General features: G+C 45.3%; 1 protein-coding gene across 3 annotated transcripts in view; it reads right to left on the bottom strand.

The window, feature by feature from the left end:
• BCAS1 (brain enriched myelin associated protein 1) overlaps positions 1-20,744 on the bottom strand; it is a 98,621-nt gene that overhangs the window by 40,660 nt on the left and 37,217 nt on the right. For all 3 annotated transcript variants that reach the window (XM_061127535.1, XM_061127537.1, XM_061127534.1), the window contains 2 exons: positions 4,533-4,673; positions 3,256-3,300 (listed from right to left, as the gene is read on the bottom strand). In XM_061127535.1, the coding sequence (XP_060983518.1) occupies positions 3,256-3,300; positions 4,533-4,673 (186 nt within the window). The remainder of the gene's footprint in view (positions 1-3,255; positions 3,301-4,532; positions 4,674-20,744) is intronic.

Genomic DNA, 20,744 nt, shown 5'->3' on the forward strand with positions numbered 1-20,744 from the left:
TTCAGGAGGAAATCTCAGTCTGGTTCTGGTAGAGAAATCTTTAACATTTCCCTACCGTTGGCTAAGTGCCTTTTCATGAAGTTAGAAAGGCAAAAGAGTCAGTGCTTAACATGAGCCAGGTAGCTAGAAGGTAATATATTCTTTACTGCTTAATATAATGGTACCTTCTTCTTATGAAAAATGATTCTGCTTTTCCAAGTATGATGTAATGTCAAGTTTCTTTTCAAGATAACTTTAAATAAGGAGTAAGTCAATTTCAATATAAAAATATCAAATAAATATGAAAGTCATTCGGTCATGTCCGACTCTTTGCAACCCCATGGACTATACAGTTCATGGAATTCTCTAGGCCAGAATACTGGAGTGGGTAGCTGTTCCCTTCTTCAGGGGATCCTCCCAACCCAGGCATCGAACCCAGGTCTCCCACACTGCAGGCAGATTCTTTCCCAGCTGAGCCACCAGGGGAGCCCCAAGTAAACAGGGGTATATCTCAAAAATGATGAGGGAGATATGCAAGCATTCAACATTTGGGAAACATTGGGTTAGAAGAAATAATCTTAGAACCCTGGTCCACACTAGTAATTTGAGATGTTTATAAATATGAGGACTTAAAAAAATCACTGAAAATTGTCTCACATAATATTTAATTTCCCTCTAATAAGCCCCACCACCCAAGGCTCTGTCTTCACTGAAGAGGAGCTGGGTGGACACAGGATGTGCAGGTAAGCCACGGAATGAAGACCAGGGTTCTTTTTCCCCCTCCTAGTTTAACGAGATACAGACCTTATTCCTAAAGAATTTTCTAAAGGCGAGTCCCAGCCTGGGGCTGTGCAGGTGCTTTTTCTTGGCGCCTTTAGCCTGGACCTCGGAGGTCTTCTGCCCGGCTTGTCCATCAGAGACACTTTCTCCCTTAGATGCCTTTCGGGCAACAGCAGTCACAGCTCAGAACTTTGTTTTTAAACAAAATCCATTTTTCTCTTTTGATTTTAAGTGCGGTAATCCTGGTTGCCAATAATCTACTTGATACATCACCCCCATCTCCCAATCACATGACATCATCTGAACGCTTATCTTTGTCAAACTCTCAGAGATGATTTGTTAAAGAGCATTGTCACCATCTATTTTTGTTACACGGTGATTTTCAACATAGTAACCTATTTAAATGACCCAGATTAAGGCAACTCCATCTGCTAAAGACAATGACAAGATATTTAAGCTTTGTCTATAGGTCATGAAATAACCAGGTGAAAAAATTTTTTTAAATGAAGAACAGAATGCAGTCCCTACTGATGGCTTTAAATATCTAAATGCTATTGTCATGTGAAAAAGAAAAAAAGACATATACCTGAAGATAAACAACTTATTTTTGCATCCTGGACTCAAGGCAAATCCTGTCACTGAGTGGCTTTCGTTCTCAAACTGATCTCCCCTTTTTTGGTATTAGAAACTTCAGGGGAGCAGCAGTACCCACAAAAGATTCAACTGATTTCAAGATGGGCAGATCCCCTGGGCAAAAGATGTTTCTAGAATGAGCCAGTCCTCCGAGCCAAAATGAGATGAAATTGGGACTAAAATAGCCCAGTTACAATCATTCAGAACTGCTGACTCAAGTCACAAGTGCCGGGGGATTTTGAGTGTGCTAAAAATTGCCCAGGGCCAAGTGAGAAGATGGACAAAGGTTTCAAAGGCATGAATCTAAGAACTTCAGTAGAAAACATGTCCAGGGGGCAAGCGTGAGAACCAGGTCGGAAGGTCTGTTTGTGGGTGTCACGGGCACCCTACATTCACAAAACCCTCTTTTGAGATCCAGCTGCCTCAGTAATGAACCCACCCCTCTCTGGGCAGAACCATGAGATTTTATCACTTAGGTACTTTCTGCTGGGACCACATTCTAGGTGAGGCAGGAGCAGCGGATGAGAGGGAGGGCACCAGGTCACTCGGAAAGCCACACATCACACCCACACACCCACTGTTTTCAAACAATGCAAGACGCAGAACCCAAAGAGAAACTCGTGGACCCAACCATTCACTGAACTTGACCCTAGCGGCCTTGTAGCAAATAAATAACTTTATAGGGAAATGTATGTAGATGCCTCAGATATATCTTTTTTCCCAATGGAAGAAGAAAATTCTAGAGGAACCAATCAACACAAGGCAAATGTAATCCTGGTGTTCAATCTGTCCTGCAGGGATTAGGGAAATAGGAATCACCTACATTTGAACAGAGCTCCCTGGGTTTACCAGGCATGGTCACACCTTCCTTCTGTGCTGGGGGTGGGGAGACAGGAGTTTTATTGCCTCGGTTTTACGGATGTGGAAATTTGGGCTCACATGGCTTAGGGTCACATAGCCTTTAAGTAGCAGGACTGTGGCTTGAACACAGGTCTTCTGAGAAGACAAATTCTAGGATCCTTTGCATAGCTCAGCCCCTTCAAATACGGGAAGCAGCTGGACCAAGCTGGCCGAGCCGTTTGGGGGTCCCATGGTCTTTCAAAGCACTTTCAGTCACAAAAAGGAGGACACGAGACACCCCTCTGTCACCAAGGTAAGTTTCCTCATGATTCCCGGGAAATTCACACCACGTGTCCTGCTAAAGAAAACCGGCTCTGTTGGCTGTGAAGGGAAAACATCTCTAGAAAGTCGTCGCTCCAGACAAAATGTATTTTGAAGGGAACCAGCTGAATTTCTAGGATGACAGCGAAAAAGTGCATGCTCTCCAGGGCGTACTAACCCCTCCATTTGCCAGGGTCAACTCGTGACTGCTTCATGTCACCAAGCAATTGCCATCACAGTAGAGACTGATTTTTTTTTTTTCAAATGACATGAAAACCAAAGCAGGACATCGTTTTTAAAAACCAAAAGTCTGGAGGCTTCCATCTGCTTTAAACTGAGTCCCACCGCTTCCTCACTTCCAGTGGCGTTGACTCTATTCCCTGGGTCTCTCCATACACAACGAAAAAGACTAAGGTGATATATAATTATTAATGGTCTGTTCTGATTCTGTGTAAGAAATTGGTTTTTGTGACATTATTTAGCTACAATCGGCACATATTTCAAGTTTTCCACCAAAATTTTCATTAAAATACCATTAACATAAATGAAACATTTTAAAGACAACCTAATGGTGGCATTAAACTGCTAAATATGTATACATGTATCTACACACACACATAAAATTCAAAAAACAAAGATGACATAAACCCAAATCCAGTTCCACACACAAACCCAAACATAAACATACTTCAGGCTACCTACCGTGTCTTCCAGATCTTTTTTTGTTTCAGCTTTGTTAGGTGAAACCTTAAAAGTTCAAAAAAAAAACCAAAAACAAATGTTACAAACCATAGCTCTTTAGGGTGATTTTCTTTCTTTCTTTTCTCTCTTTTTCCTTTTTTTTTTTTGGCCATGGTGCAGAATCATAGTTCCCCGACCAGGTATTGAACCCAGGGGCCCACAGTGAAAGCATCAAGTCCTAAACACTGGGACCCCAGGGAAGTCCTTATTTCATATTTTTATTTAACATGGTCCAGTTTACTCTACAGGTAAGGAATATAATAAGAAATCCTGGTAATGCCTAGGTATAGAAAAGTTAATAAAGTTAATATGTTATAGTGTAATGCATCAGATCTTATACATTCACCCAGAGCTTGATCACATTCAAGACCGTCTCCTAGAACGCCACAGACTTTCCAACAAGTCTCCCACTAATCCAAGCAAACATACAGCCCTTTGGTGTTTGTCACACACTCTGTTGATTTTCTTCTGTTTCATCTTTTGAAGCTGGTCTTGGTCTTTGGAAACAGCCCAAACGCTTGGCGCTGTCTGTTTGATTATGCACTCACTCAGCCCTTTTCTGAGTGTCTGGCACGCGCCAAGCCGCGGGCTCTGAAGAGGCAGAGATGAGCAAGCAACGCAAGGCGGGGCTCCCTGCCTTGACCCAGTGAGAGCTTTAGACGTAACAAGATAGAAAGTGACCTCTACAGTTCGATTTGCCATTTGAGGGGCAAAAACGCTGTGACAGGTCAGCAACTCAAGGAAGTTTTTTCCAATTATTTCTATGATCAATGAGCATAAGACACCAGCTGTGGCAGAGTTCCATGACCACATGGCTCACGTTGTATTGAAAGCAAGAGGAGAGGGGGCGGCAGAGGATGAGATGGCTAAATAGCATCACTGCCTCAACGGACACGAATCTGAGCAAACTCCAGGAGATGGTGAAGGACGGGGAGGGAGCCTGGCGTGCTGCAGTCCGTGGGGTCGCAGAGTCGGACACGACTTCGCGACTGAACAACAGCATGTCGTATAGTTTGGTCGCCTGCCGTGCGTCTCACAGTTGCCAGCAGTGAAGACTCCTTCACGCAAAGTCAATTCCCTTCTGAAACACCTTGTCCCTGTTCTCCAGGGTCTGGCTACATCAAGATGACACCCCATTTAGAACCATGCCCTTCACGTCTGTGTCATTCTTAGAACTAGCAAAACTTTCTTGCAATAGAACGTAGGAATAGAATAGAAAAGGAGAGGCAGTTACTCACCAGGGTTTTAAAGAAGCTCATGATGGAGCTGTCCTCTGCCTGGGTGTCCTTTGCAACTTCCAGCTGCTCACGGTCCCCGGGGACAGATCGACTCACAGCTGGGACTTCCTGTCCTCCCCTTCCCTCGCCGTCAACTATGTCCTAGGATTGAGACACAGTTTTCGCGGTTGCAACTTGTTGAATGTGGACTCTCAAAGTAATATTTTTGCTTCCCGCCTCTTTCTCCCTTACCCGCTAATTCCAGCCATACTTTTTCTGCCCACGGGGGTGCAGAACAATCAGGGGCTTATGAGAGTCACTCTTCCTTCCCCGCCCCCTCTCTCTAACAGAATCAGCATCTGCAGTCCGTCGGAGGGACATTGTTCGGAGCCAGAGGCGAGCAAACACAGCAGGGCGCGGTGTGTCCCGAACAAAAACCCTTTTCTCCCAGCTCTGCAGAAAGGTTGTGCGTGAAGCCAAGCACTCTGTGGTCCCCCAGTCTGATCACGGAAGATGCTTCTATCTGGTTTCCCACCATCCCCAGTGGACTGTATCAACTAAGGAACACAATGATGTTTTAGAATAACAATCCCGTCTTCAGGATCTGGGAGTTTATTGGTGAAAAGCTGGGATACAGGGGTGGACTTCCTTTTCTAATCCATCCAGGATGGCAGGATGCTTGCCAAAATGGCCTCTATTGTTTTCTTCACTCCCACGACCTTGGGCCAAGCCAGGTTACCTCAAACCCATCCATTCTGCAGGCTTGGGCTCAAGTCTACTTTCTTCACTGAAGTCTTTCTTGGTCAAGCATGCACAGGACCTGTTCCCTTCTCTGGGTTTCTAGATCACTTCCCGGGGCAGAATCACTTGGCATATAGGTTAGCCTAACGCCAAGGACCAAGCCAGAAGAGTCTGCATCAGAAATGGGGCTTTCTTGGGAACTTCCCTGATGGTCCAGTGGTTAAGACTCAGCACTTCCAACACAGGAGGCGTGGGTTTGATTCCTGGTTGGGAACTAAGATCCCACATGCTGCACGGTGTGGCCAAATAAAGAATGGGGTGCTTTTTTTTTTTTTTTTTTTGAACAGCTTTAAAAATATATAAACACATTTTGGTGAATATTTTAAAAGGTAATAATAATGTGTGTATTCCACACAGAGTTTTCCTCAGTTCCAGAGCTCTCTCTAAATGGAGCAGTGCTTCCTGTGAAATGCCTCTGAAAGAGCTGGAACTTCATAAAACCCAACGTCGATCAGAGCCGCAGCTCTAAGTTCTCAGCTTTTCTAGTTCATTCCAGGCAAAAAGAATTTTACCTGGGAAGAGATGCCCTTTTAAACAGGTTCTAACATAACTTCTCGTTCATGCTGTGTGCTATGCTAAGTCGTGTCTGACTCTTTGAGACCCCGTGGACTGTAGCCCGCTAGGCTCCTCTGTCCATGGGATTCTCCAGGCAAAAATACTGGAGTGGGTTGCCATGCCCTTCTCCAGGGGATCTTCCTGACCCGGGGATTGAACCTGTGTCTCTTACGTCCCCTGCACTGGCAAGGGGATTCTTTACCACTAGTGCCCCCTGGGAAGCCCTTTCCTGTTCATATTAGAACTCTAAAATGAGTTGAACTTTTGATAATTCCAAGGTATAATTCAGATCCAGGTTCTTAAGTAGGTTGATAAGAAGGCTGGCCAGAAATTTTGTGTCTAGCAGATGAGTGGCTTCCCAGGTGCACGCTAGTGGTAAAGAACCCCCCACCAATGCAAGAGATGAAAGAGACATGGCCTCAATCCCTGGGTTGGGAAGATCCCCTGGAAAAGGCAATGGCAACCCACTCCAGTATCCTTGCCTGGGAAAACCCATGGACAGAGGAGCCTGGCGGACTACAGTCCATGGGGCTGCAGAGTCGGACATGACCGAAGCGACCTAGCACTTGGAAAGTGGGGCGCCTGTGTGGGGGATGGTTTGATTTCAGGTGGTGCACATACACGGACACACACAGATGCATGAAGTTATTCTTTAGGAGTGTTTGGGAACATACTTCTTTGGTACATGAACAGTTTTGCTTGGATAGAGTTGAGTAGAAAAACTTTAACTGAAATACTAAATAAAAAAAAAATTACATAAATCATCAAACAGGTGTGTTTAAGATGAGCCAGCATGGATGTGCTACCAGGACTAAATCTAAGGAAGTGCCCCACCAGGCCTGCTGGAGCTGATGCTCAGAGAGTTACGTATTTCCACCCACTCATTCATTCACCTTCATTCAGTAACTTGGTGGGAGGAGGGGAATCCTGACCACGTGCAAGCTGCAGAGAGGCCGCGTGGCGTGAGTGCCGCCTGGAGCCAGCCCGCCCAGACCCCGCCCCGGACCCCGCCCCAGACTCCGCCCCAGACCCCGCCCCGGACTCCGCCCCGGACTCCGCCCAAGACCCCGCCCCGGACCCCGCCCCGGACTCCGCCCAAGACCCCGCCCCGGACTCCGCCCAGACTCCGCCCCGGACTCCACCCCAGACTCCGCCCCAGACTCCGCCCCGGACTCCGCCCTCTGCTCCACAGTTCACACCCCTGCCTTCGCGGGCGTGTTCCCTGACGTCCGTGCCAGGACGTGCTCCTGGGCCAAAAGAGCAGCAGCTGCCTCTGAGGGTCGTCGGGGTGTCGGTGGGATGATCCGTCTAGAGGGTTTAGCGCGTGTGTAGCACATAGTGTCGTTTTGCCGTCTAGTCGCTAAGTCGTGTCTGACTCTTTGTGACCCCACGGACCGCAGCACGCCAGGCTCCCCTGTCCCCCACTATTGCTCAAACTCATGTCCACTGAGTCGGTGATGCCATCCAGCCATTTCATCCTCTGTCCTCCCCTTCTCCTCCTGCCTCAATCTTTCCCAGGATCAGGGTCTTTTCTAAGGAGTCAGTTCTTCGCATGAAGTGGTCAAAGTATTGCAGTTTCAGCTTCAGCATCAGTCCTTCCAATGAACACCTAGGACTGATCTCCTTTAGGATGGACTGGCTGGATCTCCTTGCATCCAGGGGACTCTCAAGAGTCTTCTCCAACACCACAGTTCAAAAGCATCAAGTTCACAGTAAATAGTAAGTGCTGTTACTGTCATCATTCCTGTTGAGTTACTGAGCCTCATCCTGAGCCTCTCTAGAAGTGCTAACAGTCTCACAGTGGATAAAGGCCGACAGAGAAGGAGAAGAACTTGGGTAAAAGGTTACGTGAATCCGACGAGCCCACTTAGCTGCCATTCAGAATCAGCCGAGCAGCAGTTTAAACCCGTGTTAACACCCAGACGCTCCTTGAACCAATCTGATCAGACTGTCTGGAGGTGAGGCTCAGGCACTATTATTTTTAGAGCCTCTGGGTGATTCCAACGTGCATCAAGGTTGAGAACAGCTGGGCTGGAGGGATGAGGAAGGGTTGAAGATGGAGCAGCATCTGCCCTTGGCCCTGGAGCCTGGGCTGCGGGTGGACACGTGGGGTGGGGAGGGCTGGGGTGGAGAGGAGTTTCAGACGGCGGGAAGGCCACGAGGAAAGGAAAGGATGAGGAGGGGACCTGGGCGGGAAGGTCTTAAGGGGCAGGTTATTCAGTTCGACTGAGATCCAGGGGGAAGACAGGCTTCCCAGGCAGCTCAATGGTAAAGAACCCGCCTGCAATGCAGAAGACCACAGTTTGATTCCTGGGCTGGGAAGATCTTCTGGAGGAGGGACAGGCTACCCACTCCAGTATTCTGGGGCTTCCCTGGTGGTTCAGCTGGTAAAGAATCCACCTGCAATGTGGGAGACCTGGGTTCAATCCCTGGGTTTGGAAGATCCCCCGGAGAAGGGAGCAGCTCCCCTCTCCAGTGTCCTGGCCTGGAGAATTCCATGGACTGTATAGTCCATGGGGTCGCAAAGAGTGGGACACGACTGAGCGCCTTTCACTTTCACTTCCTTTCTTTCACAGGTCGTCCAGTGGTTAAGAATCCGCCCGCTGAACAGAAGGTACGGGCTTGGCTGGTCCGGGAAGATCCCCCGAGCCACACACACCAAGCCTGTGCGCTAGAGCCCGCGCCCCGCGACCAGAGAAGCCGCCGCAGTGAGAAGCCCGGAACCGCAACTAGGGCAGCGCCCGCTTGCCACAGCTAGAGAAAGCCCTTGTGCAGTGGGGCACACTGCCCCGAGCGGCAGGAATAAAGTAAATAAACAAAAAGTTTAAAAAGATTAAAACGTTTATACAAGCATTACAGGAGAGGGCTGAAACAGTAGGAATGAAGAACCACTCAAACGTCTCCACGACCCTAGAACAAGTAAATAAAGCAGCGCATGACAGTGACGTGTGGGATTTACCCATGGACCATGTGATGGGATATTTTGCAGCCATACATTCTTTGAGGAATGTGGAATGAGGACAAATGTCCATGGTAATATCATTATAGTGATAACGATCAACCTTTATATGTCAGGCCCAATGCTAAGCTAGTTAAAAAGATGTCATTTAGTTCTTACAACGATTTGTAACTCCATTTTTACTGATGAATAAATTGATTCATGAAAAGAATAAATAACGTGCCTTTGCTCTTAGACTGAAGCTAGGATTTGACCCTAGGTCCAAATGATTTCAGAAGCAAAAAGCTTTTAAGTACCATCTACACGGCGTCACACCTCCCTTCCTTCAGGGGTTTACCCAAATATCAACTTCGTACCAAGAGTTCTCCTATTTTAATTGCCCTTGTCTCTATTCCTCTTCCCTGCTGTTTCCGCCACATTTGTCATCATTCACATATAACACAGGTTCGATCCCTGGGTCGGGGAAGATGCCCTGGAGTAGGAAATGGCAACCCACTCCAGTGTTCTTGCCTGGAGAATCCCATGGACAGAGGAGCCTGGCGGGCTACAGTCCGTGGGGTCGCAGAGTCAGACACGACTGAGCCCAATACAACAGCTACAACATGTAAACATTTGAACCAAAGACATGTTCGAGTTTAGTGTGTGATAAAGATTTTTTATACTAAAGGACTTTTTATATTGAAGATGGCCATCTAAAAAAGTTAACACAGCGCCGTAATCCTACACCAGGGTAAAATCTAAATAGATAAACACACTAGAAGAGCACTTGGGGAAAACTTTCACAATTTTGGGTTGAGAGAGCTTTTGTAACTTTGACTCAAAATCCAAAAGTCGTGAAAGGAATGGTCGAAAGTAAAAAAGTCCGAATGTTTGAAGACATTCTGTAAGGAGGCTGGGGCCAGAAGCAGGCACCCTTGTATGTTACTGAGTGACGTGTAAGTAACTTCAGTCCTGATGGAGGGAGGGTTGAAATTTTGGCTCTATCCCCTAAAATTAAAAACATTACATATTCTTTTAAGGACTTCCCTGGTGGTCCAGCGGTTAAGAATCTGTCTTGCAATGCAGGGGACGTGGGTTGATCCCTGATCGGGGAACTTGAGATCCTAAACACTGTGGAGCAACTAAACCCCTTGAGTGGAAACCAGCGAGGCCGCGCCCAGTGAGGCCGCGCGCTGCAGCCAGACGGATGACGGGTGAAGGGTACTGTAAAGAGCATACAATCCTTTACCCAGCGATTCCACTCCTAAGAGTCGAGTTGAAAACTCAATTCACGTAAGTATGAAATAACAAATACACAAGCTTATTTACTACAATGAGGTCATAGCAAATGCTTGGAAACCTGCCAACTGCCGTTAATAAAGTCCTGGGTAAATAACTCATGGTACATCCATTCATTGGAAAACTATGTGTTCCAGATTTGGAAGCTATACAGATATAGACAGAAGTGTTAGCTGGGGAAAAAAAAGCATGGGCTAGAACACAGTGCATATTATATTACCGTTTGCTTAAACAAGAAGGAACGTGAATTTGTGCTTGTCTTTTGCTTGAATGTGCTCAGGAAAGATTCATTTAAAAATACAAACAGGGATTATCTGTCGGGAGCGGCATTGCTAGACAAGTACGCCATTTAATAATTTCTTATTTTGAGCCATGTGAATGCGTTATGTACTAGAAATTAAAATCAAAGCAAAATGGGTGGCTTCCCTGGTGGCTCGGCGGTGACGAGTCCGCCTGCCAGTCTGGGGGACGCAGTTTCGATCCCCCGTCTGGGGAGACCCCACACGCCGAGAAGCCACTAAGCCCGTGGGCCCCGACTACCGAGCCGGTGCTGGAGCCGGGGAACCGCAAGGCCTGGGCCGGCGCATCCTGGAGCCTGCTCCACGGCAAAAGGCACCGCAGCTACAGAAACGCCTGCAGAGCAACGAAGACCCGGCACGGACAAAACTAAATAATAAATACAGCAGAGTGCGGACGACTGATCCAGACTTAGAGAAGACATCCAGAGAGCCAAACCGCACCGCGGGGAGCACGAGCTGGCCCACGGCCACCAGTTTGTGGCTGATGCCTGAACCACTGGGTTATTTGTCGGATCTTTGTCCTTAACTACAGATATATCTTCCCTACTTTCATCAGGCCTCTGGACTGTTTTGAGCAAGTGGAAATTTTAGACAGAAACATTCTCCAGGAACGAGGCAGGCTTCTCCAGGAAATATCTGGAACTTCTTTTTAAGCAAACAGGCATCCGTGGTGTCAGCTAGTCCTTCATCTGTGCAGAAGAGACCTACATACATTTCTTTCCCTTTCAGTTGGCTTCAAAGGGCAAACAGATCGAAACACTAGCTAACGGATCACAATTTGTCACGTTGAAAAATTGTGCTGCCTTATCATAATTTGATTGTCTGTGATCAAACCCACATGGGGCTTCTGGCACCTTCCTTCCACTGTAAATTGTCAGCAGGGTTCCCTCTCCCTTGAAGCAAGGTCTGCACTGTCCGAGTGAGAATATAAGTGAAGGCAGGATGATAAGGCTGAAAAAGCCTCGCCTGGAACTACTTGTGATGAATGTCTACCTCACCTAGAGGTCCCCACCGATCAGGCAGCGCTGGGTTCATTCTGAACTTTTGTACCAAGAATCACGGGCCAACATGCAGCTTAACAGGGAAAATCTGTCTAAGCAATGTCGACTGGTACAGAAACCCATTACCCCGCTTGCTTCCATCTGTTAGAAATTCGAGCCACATGCCGTCCGGGATAAAAGGGAGGGCTACGCTTCCTCTCCCACTTGGTTGCCCCAGAGGCACGAAGGCCATCACTGGCTCAGCAACAACAGTCTCCAGACAAATATCCAGGCTTCGCTTTCTCCCCTCCGAGAGCACGCCGCCTGCACACACCCACTGTCACACTGAGGATGAAAAATGGGGTTCCGTTCACGCTCAAAGCTAAACCGTCATCCTTCAATTTTCCTAAAAGGGAAAGAAACTAAGCAAATAAGCAGGAAGGGATTCCAAGACCAAAGTCTACTAAAAATGTTTAGTGGAAATTTAACGTTTCTGAAGTAATTTGGGAGTTTTTTTAAACACCTCGTTTTACTACAAAGCTCAAAACCACCGAAGGAGGATCTATCCTGGGAGTTTATTTTGCATTTTTACTTTTTTCCCTTTATTCTTTCCTAAGATTTATGTATACATGTATTTTTCGGCCGCTCTGGGTCTTCTCTGCTCTGTGCAAGCTTTCTCCAGTTCCGTGGAGTGGGCCGACCCTGTTTGTGCATGGGCTTTGAAGTGGCTTCTCTTGTTGGAGGACAGGCTCCAGGGAGTCAGCCTTCAGTAGTTCTGGCCCCCAGCCTTAGTCGCGCTGAGGCATGTGGGATCTTCCCCAACCAGGGATCGAACCTGTGTCCCCTGTATTCTGGATTCTCAACCACTGGACTACCAGGGAAGCCCTTTCCCACTATTCTTGCCCAATTCACATCAACAGATAGAAATGCATTCACATCTTTTAAGCTCATGGCAAAAATAAGGAAAGAACTCAAATAACACAGCCGTAAAATACAGTTATGAAAGAACTTTGAAAACTGCCCATCCGCAGTTTTTTCTCTTTCCAAAACACACATTAGCTGTGCATTTTAAAAGCCAGTGTAATTTCTGAACAAGAAATTGCCACGCAACCTCCGGATTGCACAGTCCCAGAATGACTGTACGTGAAAATAACCCCTGTTCAACCTCTGGTTACTGCGGCAGTTTCTAACACAGCTCAGGACGGCGCAAGCTTCATAGCGCCGTCTAGTGGAGGAACGGGAAACTACCTAGATTGCAATATTTTCCTTTTACTTAGGCAGTTCTCTGTGCTTGCTTCATTTATAAAAAAGAGAAAATTTACATAAGCAAAGAATAAAAGTATTAAGTGCACCCATTATCCCTTTACAGCAAATAACTACTACCAACAATTTGCAGTTTTGCATTTCAAGTCCCTCTTTGGGTAGAAGGATGAATGTACATGTTGACAGGCAAGGCAAACATGATATTTATCCTAAAGGAATATTTCTGTATATACTACTTTGAAACTTGATTTTCTTATTTAACATTATGTTATAGCTATCTTCACAATCAATAATTCTATTTCTATGTCATCTGGTTCATGATCTCCAGTGTAAGGGTATACCAGAATCAGTGCAAAGTCTCTCTAACTAGATCTTTTAGATCTTCCCAACTTGAAAAACTATGACCAACCTAGACAGCGTATTAAAAAGCAGAGACATTACTTTGCCAACAAAGGTCCATCTAGTCAAAGCTATAGTTTTTCCAGTGGTCATGTATAGATGTGAGAGTTGGACTATAAAGAAAGCTGAGCTTTGATGCTTTTGAACTGTGGTGTTGGAGAAGACTCTTGAAAGTCCCTTGGATTGCAAAGAGATCCAACCAGTCCATCCTGAAGGAGATCAGTCCTGGGTGTTCACTGGAAGGACTGATGCTGAAGCTGAAACTCCAATACTTTGGCCACATGATAAGTATTGGCCAAATACTGACTCATTTGAAAAGACCCTGATGCTGGGAAATATTGAGGGCAGGAGGAGAAGGGGACGACAGAGGATGAGATAGTTGGATGGCATCACCCACTCAATGGACATGGGTTTGAGTAAACTCCGGGAGATGGTGATAGACAGGAAGGCCTGGCGTGCTGCGGTCCACGGGGTTGCAAAGAGTGGGACACGACTGAGAGACTGAACTTTTCTCTTACAAATAATGTGGGACTTCAAAAAACACAAAACCTTATGGATAAAACGTTACGCATTTTCTCAATAAATTCCTAGATGTCATATTTTCCTTCCAAATTTCTTAAGACTTAAAAATTGTGTACTGCCAGAGTGCCACAGTTGAAGTAAACTTCCTAGTGAGCCAAGGAGTTGATTGAGAAATTACCAGACACTTCAGAGGGCAATAAAAATAACATAAAAAATATGGAAGTATAAAATCTGGATTTTTTTTTTAAATTCACATTGGCAATTTTAGAAACTGTATTTACTCTTAAACTTCGTTTAGGACTCAGCTGCAGCACACGTGGCCTCGCTGTGTCTTGTAGGGTCTCTGTTGCCTCCAGCTCAGGCCTCCAGCGAGGCTCGCGGGCTGAGCCGCTCCGCGGCATCCGGATGTGAGACCTTAGTTCCCCGCCCAGGGATGGAAGGCAGGTTCTTAACCACTGGACCACCAGGGAAGATCCTGAAATCTAGACTTTTCACCATCTTCTGGCGTGTTTTCTAGGTGGGAGAATCTTCACAACCCAGATCTAAAAAATGCTCCACTGACCCGTTTTCCCCTCCTCTTTTTGGAAGGAGAGAGGGAACCCTGTTCATTTTAGCTGCTTATCCTGATTGAATCAAGCCAGGTTGGACCAATTATCCTGTATGATATGCTTTATTATAAATCACAAGCTCACCACCTGTTTTAATACTCTGTAGACATAACCTCGGGTTATTAATAGCTCATCTTACACCTTTGGCAGCAGAAGTGTAACACAGCGCCTCGACATGGTGGAGCCTCATTAGCCCGTGGTATTGACTGAGGCAGAGATGTGATATTTATGAGATTAAACAAACCAGCTGTCCATTTTAGTCATAGGTGGAAGGTGGAAAGAAATCTATCAGAGAAAGCAATTCACACTTTCTTCCTATAAATAAGGGTTTTCCATTTTCTCTCTCAGCAACTCCTCCACTTGAGGGGTAAGTGAATTTTTCAACTTGATTTCCGATGGCAAGTGAAATGTGGGTAGAGAATTAAGCAATAAAATGTTCTTTCCTCGCTTCTTTTTTAGGCAGCAGTAATTACTTTGGGGATATTCCTAAGGACACATGAGCTGGCATATCCTTAAATAAAGTCCACCATGTATGATATAAAATTGAAAAATGCGTTCACAGCAGGTAAAGAGTGGGCGCAGAGTAATTCCCAGGTCATGTCGGGCAAAAAAGAATCTGTGGAAGATGCTTCGGTTCTGTGATTAGTTCCAACATGGACAACCCCCAGACTGATAATGACATTTTACATTTATTAGAGAGAAATAATCCAACATTAAAAAAAAAACTTTAAAATATAAAAGCAAATAACCCATAGCCTAGAACAAGTTTATCATCTGTTTAACAAACACTTCCCGAAAGTGAGAAAACTGTTTTGAATGCTGCAAAATTAGGTTGCATATTTTCTAAGAATTGTTTGGACTTATTCAGGAAAATAAAAGTCACAACCTTTTCCCTGAATTTTTGCATTAGACTGAATCCTTCCTGACCCTACCCTGTATCCAATCCTAATTATCAGGTTCCTCTCTCCTCTACTTTATATTTCAAAACTCTGTTTATTTCACTTATAACGCTTTTTATACACTGGAACTGATTATTTTCTGGTTATTTGTCTTCTCCTTCATGGATCATAGCCTTGACAGCATAAAAAGCAGAGACATCACTTTGCCAACAAAGGTCCATACAGCCAAAGCTATGGTTTTTCCAGTGGTCATGTACAGATGTGAGAGTTGGACCATAAAGAAGGCTGTGCGCCAAAGAATTGATACTTTCTAATTCGGTGCTGGAGAAGATTCTTGAGAGTCCGTTGGACTGCAAGGAGATAAAACCAGTCTATCCTAAAGGAAATCAACCCTGACTATTCATTGGAAGGATTGATGCTGCAGCTGAAGCTCCAATTCTTTGGTCACCTGATGTGAAGAGGAGACTCACTGGAAAAGACCCTGAGGCTGGGAAAGATTGGAGGCAAAAGGAGAAGAGGGTGGCAGACGATGAGATGCTTGGAAGGCATCATTAACTTAATGGACATGACTTTGAGTAAACTCCGGGAGATGGTGACGGACAGGGAGGCCTATCATGCTGCAGTTCATGGGGTTGTAAAGAGTCAGACAGGACTTAGCGACTGAACAACAACAAAATTGTTGATCTTTACGCCATAATGAAAGCTCGCATGGGGTATAACATTCTGTTCGTCCTAAAATCATTCCTGGCACAAAGAAAGCACTCAGATGTTTGTTGAATGAATAAACGAAAAGTACTGATCCTTCCGATCCACTGCTCAACAGCTGCTTACGAACTGACCGTCAGGCAGGATTTACAGCTTATTAGCTACAAATTGTCTTACACGCTATGAAGGATGAAAAGTGGTCTCTGTTGGAGATATTTTACTGTACTCCCAACTCTGCCACAAGAACAGAGCAGCTCACGTGCTGACTTTGGGGAGCCGCCTGGGGAGGCTGGGCACGTGGGCAAACTGTGGAGGAACACCCCGTTTGGGGGTAGGCACAACTCACAGCCCACCAGGGATGGAAGCTCCTACTGTCAGAAATGTACAAAATAGGGATTCTACAGAAATCTCATAATTCAAAACTGCTGTCAACTTTGTCAATTCCAAAATGCTATCAACGGACTAACATATTGTTTAAAACACTGTGTAGACCAAATGGGCTTCCCTGCTATCTCAGACAGTAAAGAATCCCCCTGCAATGCAGGAGATCTGGGTTTGGTCCCTGGGTTGCGAAGATCCGCTGGAAAAGAGAAGGGCTACCCACTGTAGTATTCTCGCCTGGAGAATTCCGCGGACAGAGGTCAAATGAAACCTATGTGCAGCTTCATACATCCCACAGGAGCCCATTTTTCAACTTTGGTCTATGTGCCTAGCTCAGCATTTTCTAGAACTATTCCTTAGGCGGTATACCCAACTGGTAAGACAACTGATAGTTCTATGCAGATGGAAGCCTGAGAAACACTCAGTTAAACAAAGCAGAGCCCCGGCGGCTGCAGGACTTCTCAGAGCCGTCAGTAGGCGGGTGTCCACCGGGAGTCTTCGGGAGAGACGACAGAACAGGTGCTGTTTCCCGAAACTACTCGGGGACGGTGCTGCATTTCCAGGCTGATCTCACTGAACTCATGAGTCTACAGAATATCAGTTTGGGAAATACTAGCTCCAGGAATTTAAACAAGATATAAGATGTTCCCAAAAGTTCAAAGTGTTCCCTCTTTCTGAGCTCACATGCACAATGGTCAACCACATAGGCGACAGACTGGGATCTGCCACTTTCTAGCCACGTGATCTTAGCCACGTTACTCCACCTCTCTGTGGGCTATTATTGTGTCGCGTTAGTCACTCAGTCATCTCTGGCCCATCTGAGTCAGTAAATGCTCAACAAATCAGGGCTGCTATGATAACCTTGAAGAGAATTAGACTGGATAATGCCAAAGGGTAAGTAAGTAAGTAAATAAAATCACTCAGTCATGCCTGACTCTTTGCAACCCCATGGACTGTAGCCTACCAGGCTCCTCCATCCATGGGATTTTCCAGGCAAGAGTACTGGAGTGGGTTGCCATTTCCTTCTCCAAAGGGTAAGCAAACTCAAAATATAGTTTGCCAGTTCACTGCAAAACACAATTCACTTAATATTCAACCATGACGATTTGCACCATAACATACTGAAGACTGAATGAAAATATCAAGTAAATAGGAGAGATATATGACTCTGCACAGTTTATTAAAGCTTCTATAGCATACGTTTTGCTCCCCTAGTGGCTCAGTTCAGTTCAGTTCAGTCGCTCAGTCGTGTCCGACTCTTTGCGACCCCATGGACTGCAGCACACCAGGCCTCCCTGTCCATCACCAACCCCCGGAGCATGCTCAAACTCATGTCCATCGAGTTGGTGAGGCCATCCAACCGTCTCATCTTCTGTCATCCCCTTCTCCTCCCGCCTTCAATCTTTCCCAGCATCAGGGAAAGACTGCTCTTTTCCAATGAGTCAGTTCTTCATATCAGGTGGACATAGTATTGGAGCCTCAGCTTCAGCATCAGTCCTTCCAACAAATATTCAGGACTGATTTCCTTTAGGATGGACTGGTTGGATCTCCTTGCAGTCTGCCAGTGCAGGAGATGTTCATTTAGTCCCTGGGTTGGAGAAGAAAATGGCGGCCCACTCCAGTATTCTTGCCTGGGAAATCCCAAGGACAGAAGAGCCTGGCGGACTACAGTCACAAAAGAGTCAGACATGACTCAGCAACTAAATAGCAACAACCACAGCACAGCATACAAACATTTTGAAACCATTTTTCTTGAAAGTGTGTTTGGCAGAGCTAAGCATGAGATTACAACGACATCCTCTAACACGCTTTGAAAAATTGGAACATGATGGGTACCGTCTTTATCCTTGTCAGAGTCATCTAAAGAACATTACTGCCTGCCAAGGTGTGCCAGGCAGGATCTCCTGGACACACCCAGTTGCATAAGAGACAGTCACTTCCTTCAAGATCACTGTCTCCCTATATGAAAAGGATGACGGTGGTGGAAAAGAGCCTTTCAAACTTCAGATTGTGACTGTGAGTGGAATGGAACATAATTTAGTGGGTGAAAACCAGCACTGTTGTTGTTGTGTAATTACTAAGTTGTGTCTGAGTCTTTGCAGCCCCATGGACTATAGCCCACAGGGCTCCTCTGTCCACGGATTTCCCAGGCAAGAAAACTGGAGTGGGTTGCCTTGCCCTCCTCCAGGGGATCCTCCTGACCCAGGGATGGAGCCTGCGTCTCCTGCATTGGCAGGTGGATTCTTTACTGCTGAGACACCAGGGAATTCCAAAATTAGCATTAAAACCTATCAAATGAAATAGACTAGAAAGAGTAGAAAATATCAGCCCATGTTACTTGCTGTAAGAATGGCACTATTTTGGGAATTCTCATCTATCTCTATGGGTTGTAGTCAAGTTACAGAGCTAGTGCAACGAGCGTATTTAAATACATGATCATAGGGAGATGCTGCAGTAGCGTCTACCAGCTCCATCCACTTAGTGATTTTCTGACATGAAGTTGGACAGAAAATAATGTATCTGGTTTCTACCTGCAGCATATCACCTTTGCTGGCAGAGCCTGCTTTCTGTTGAAGAAACTTTCCATCCTTACCCGACCTTGCACCTCCAACCAAACATGTGACTCAGTTCCTCCAATAAGCAAATTTTAGGAAACTCATATTTCATCTGGTAGGACGTTATGACTCTACACACTGCTCAGAACTGTGGCAGCATTCTTAAAACCACAAAACCAATATTTTATAGCCACTGTAAATGGAGTATAACCTTTAAAAATTGTGAATCACTACATTGTATGCCTAAAAGTTATAGAATGTTGTACATTAACCACACCACAAAAAAGGAAAGCGAACACCCACAAGCCTGTGAACCAAGTCGATACTCAGAGGGTGCTGGAGACAGATGCATCCTGGGGCTGTGAAGATGCTGAACGGGATGGAACCCATCACTTCTCAAATTCTTATTTATTATGTACAAGAAATGTACATTTTCCACATTAACTAATCCACTGTTGAGTCAGCAGTTCTGCTGTTTTTTTAAAACTGCAGCCAAAGGTACCCTAGATGATCTACTACTCAAACTCCATCATGCTGGAAGACCACTTGCTCTATTTCATAATTCTTTATTTCTAAGTTTCTGACAGTTTAGCAAATACCACCCTTTTATTTAGCCTCCTGACTACTGACTGCTTATGTCTCCTTCTGTCCCTTCGGCAGCCTCAGGGCAGGCAGTATCTTCCTCTTGTGAATGAAACACAAGGTTCTGAACGACGGAGTGGCAGAGGCTTTGCTTGTTGCCGGGTCTTAATTCCAGCTCTGCCTGCAATTCACTTGTGTGGCCTTGAATCAGCAACTTAGCTTCTCTGAGCCTCAGTCTCCTCATTTGTTAAAGGGCAATAAAAAAGTCTGCCTTGTTGTGTGGTTACAAGAATCAAAGCACATAAGGTGTGCCAAATGCTTACTACTTGGCCTAGGAAAGCTTAACAAGCTATTAAACACTGGGGCAACTGCTATTATTTAACTTTACCAAACTTTGCCAAAGTGGTAGAATCTGAACTCATTTCCATATCCATTCAGGCTGCTATCACTTCACATCACGTCTGCTACCGTAAATGTTTTATATCAAAGGTTTCTTAGTGCTAATTTATAAAGTTCATAAAATTACAGTGCTATAGCTAAAATTTGAATTGTGGTGCTGTGAAAGACTCTTGAGAGTCCCTTGGACAGCAAGGATTAAACCAGTGACTCCTAAAGGAAATCAACCCTCAATATTCATTGGAAGGACTGATGCTGAAGCTGAAACTGAAGCTCCAATACTCTGGCCACCTGATGCAAAAGAGCCCACTCATTGGAAAAGACCCTGATGCTGGGAAAGACTGAGGACAGGACAAAAAGGGGGCAACAGAGGATGAGATGGTCGGATGGCATCACTGACTCCATGGACATGAGTCTGAGAAAACTCCGTGAGATAGTGAAGGACAGGAAAGCCTGGCGTGCTGCAGTCCATGAAGTCACAGAGTCGGACATGACTTAGCAACTGAACAATCATAGCTAAAAGCCTCGCTTATTTCATAACTTGATAATTAAAGGTGAGGTTTCCCTCTGTTTTGACAAAGTCTTTTGGGTGGATACTTCTCTTAAGTTATGACCTTATCACCAGAGGTAAACAACATGAAATAAAAACATACCTTGTAATTTTTACCTGGTCTTTCGAATGTTGGAGGTAGGTGGGGTTTTTTGTTTGCTTGTTTCTGATTTGAGGTTAACTTGGTATTTCCACACTTGCATGTACTAACATTTTTGAATAGCACTTCCTCTCATTATCATTCAGTTTTCCATAGTCACAGTGTTACTGCAGTTTCAAATAATTGGTAAAAATATAACATTGAGGATGAGAAGCATGGGTTTTAGAGATGGACAATTGTCTTTTGCTGCGTAATTGGGGTAAGTGGCTTGGTTTCACTAAAGTTTTGATTTCTTAATCTGTAAAATGATAAAGATATTAAAATTCCGTTGGACATTTTGATGTTTCAATGAGATGATTCCTTCAAAGAGATTTTATCACAGAATTTCACTGAATATATAG

The sequence above is a fragment of the Dama dama genome, chromosome 23 (genome assembly GCF_033118175.1).
Source record: "Dama dama isolate Ldn47 chromosome 23, ASM3311817v1, whole genome shotgun sequence".
Taxonomy (NCBI): domain Eukaryota; kingdom Metazoa; phylum Chordata; class Mammalia; order Artiodactyla; family Cervidae; genus Dama; species Dama dama.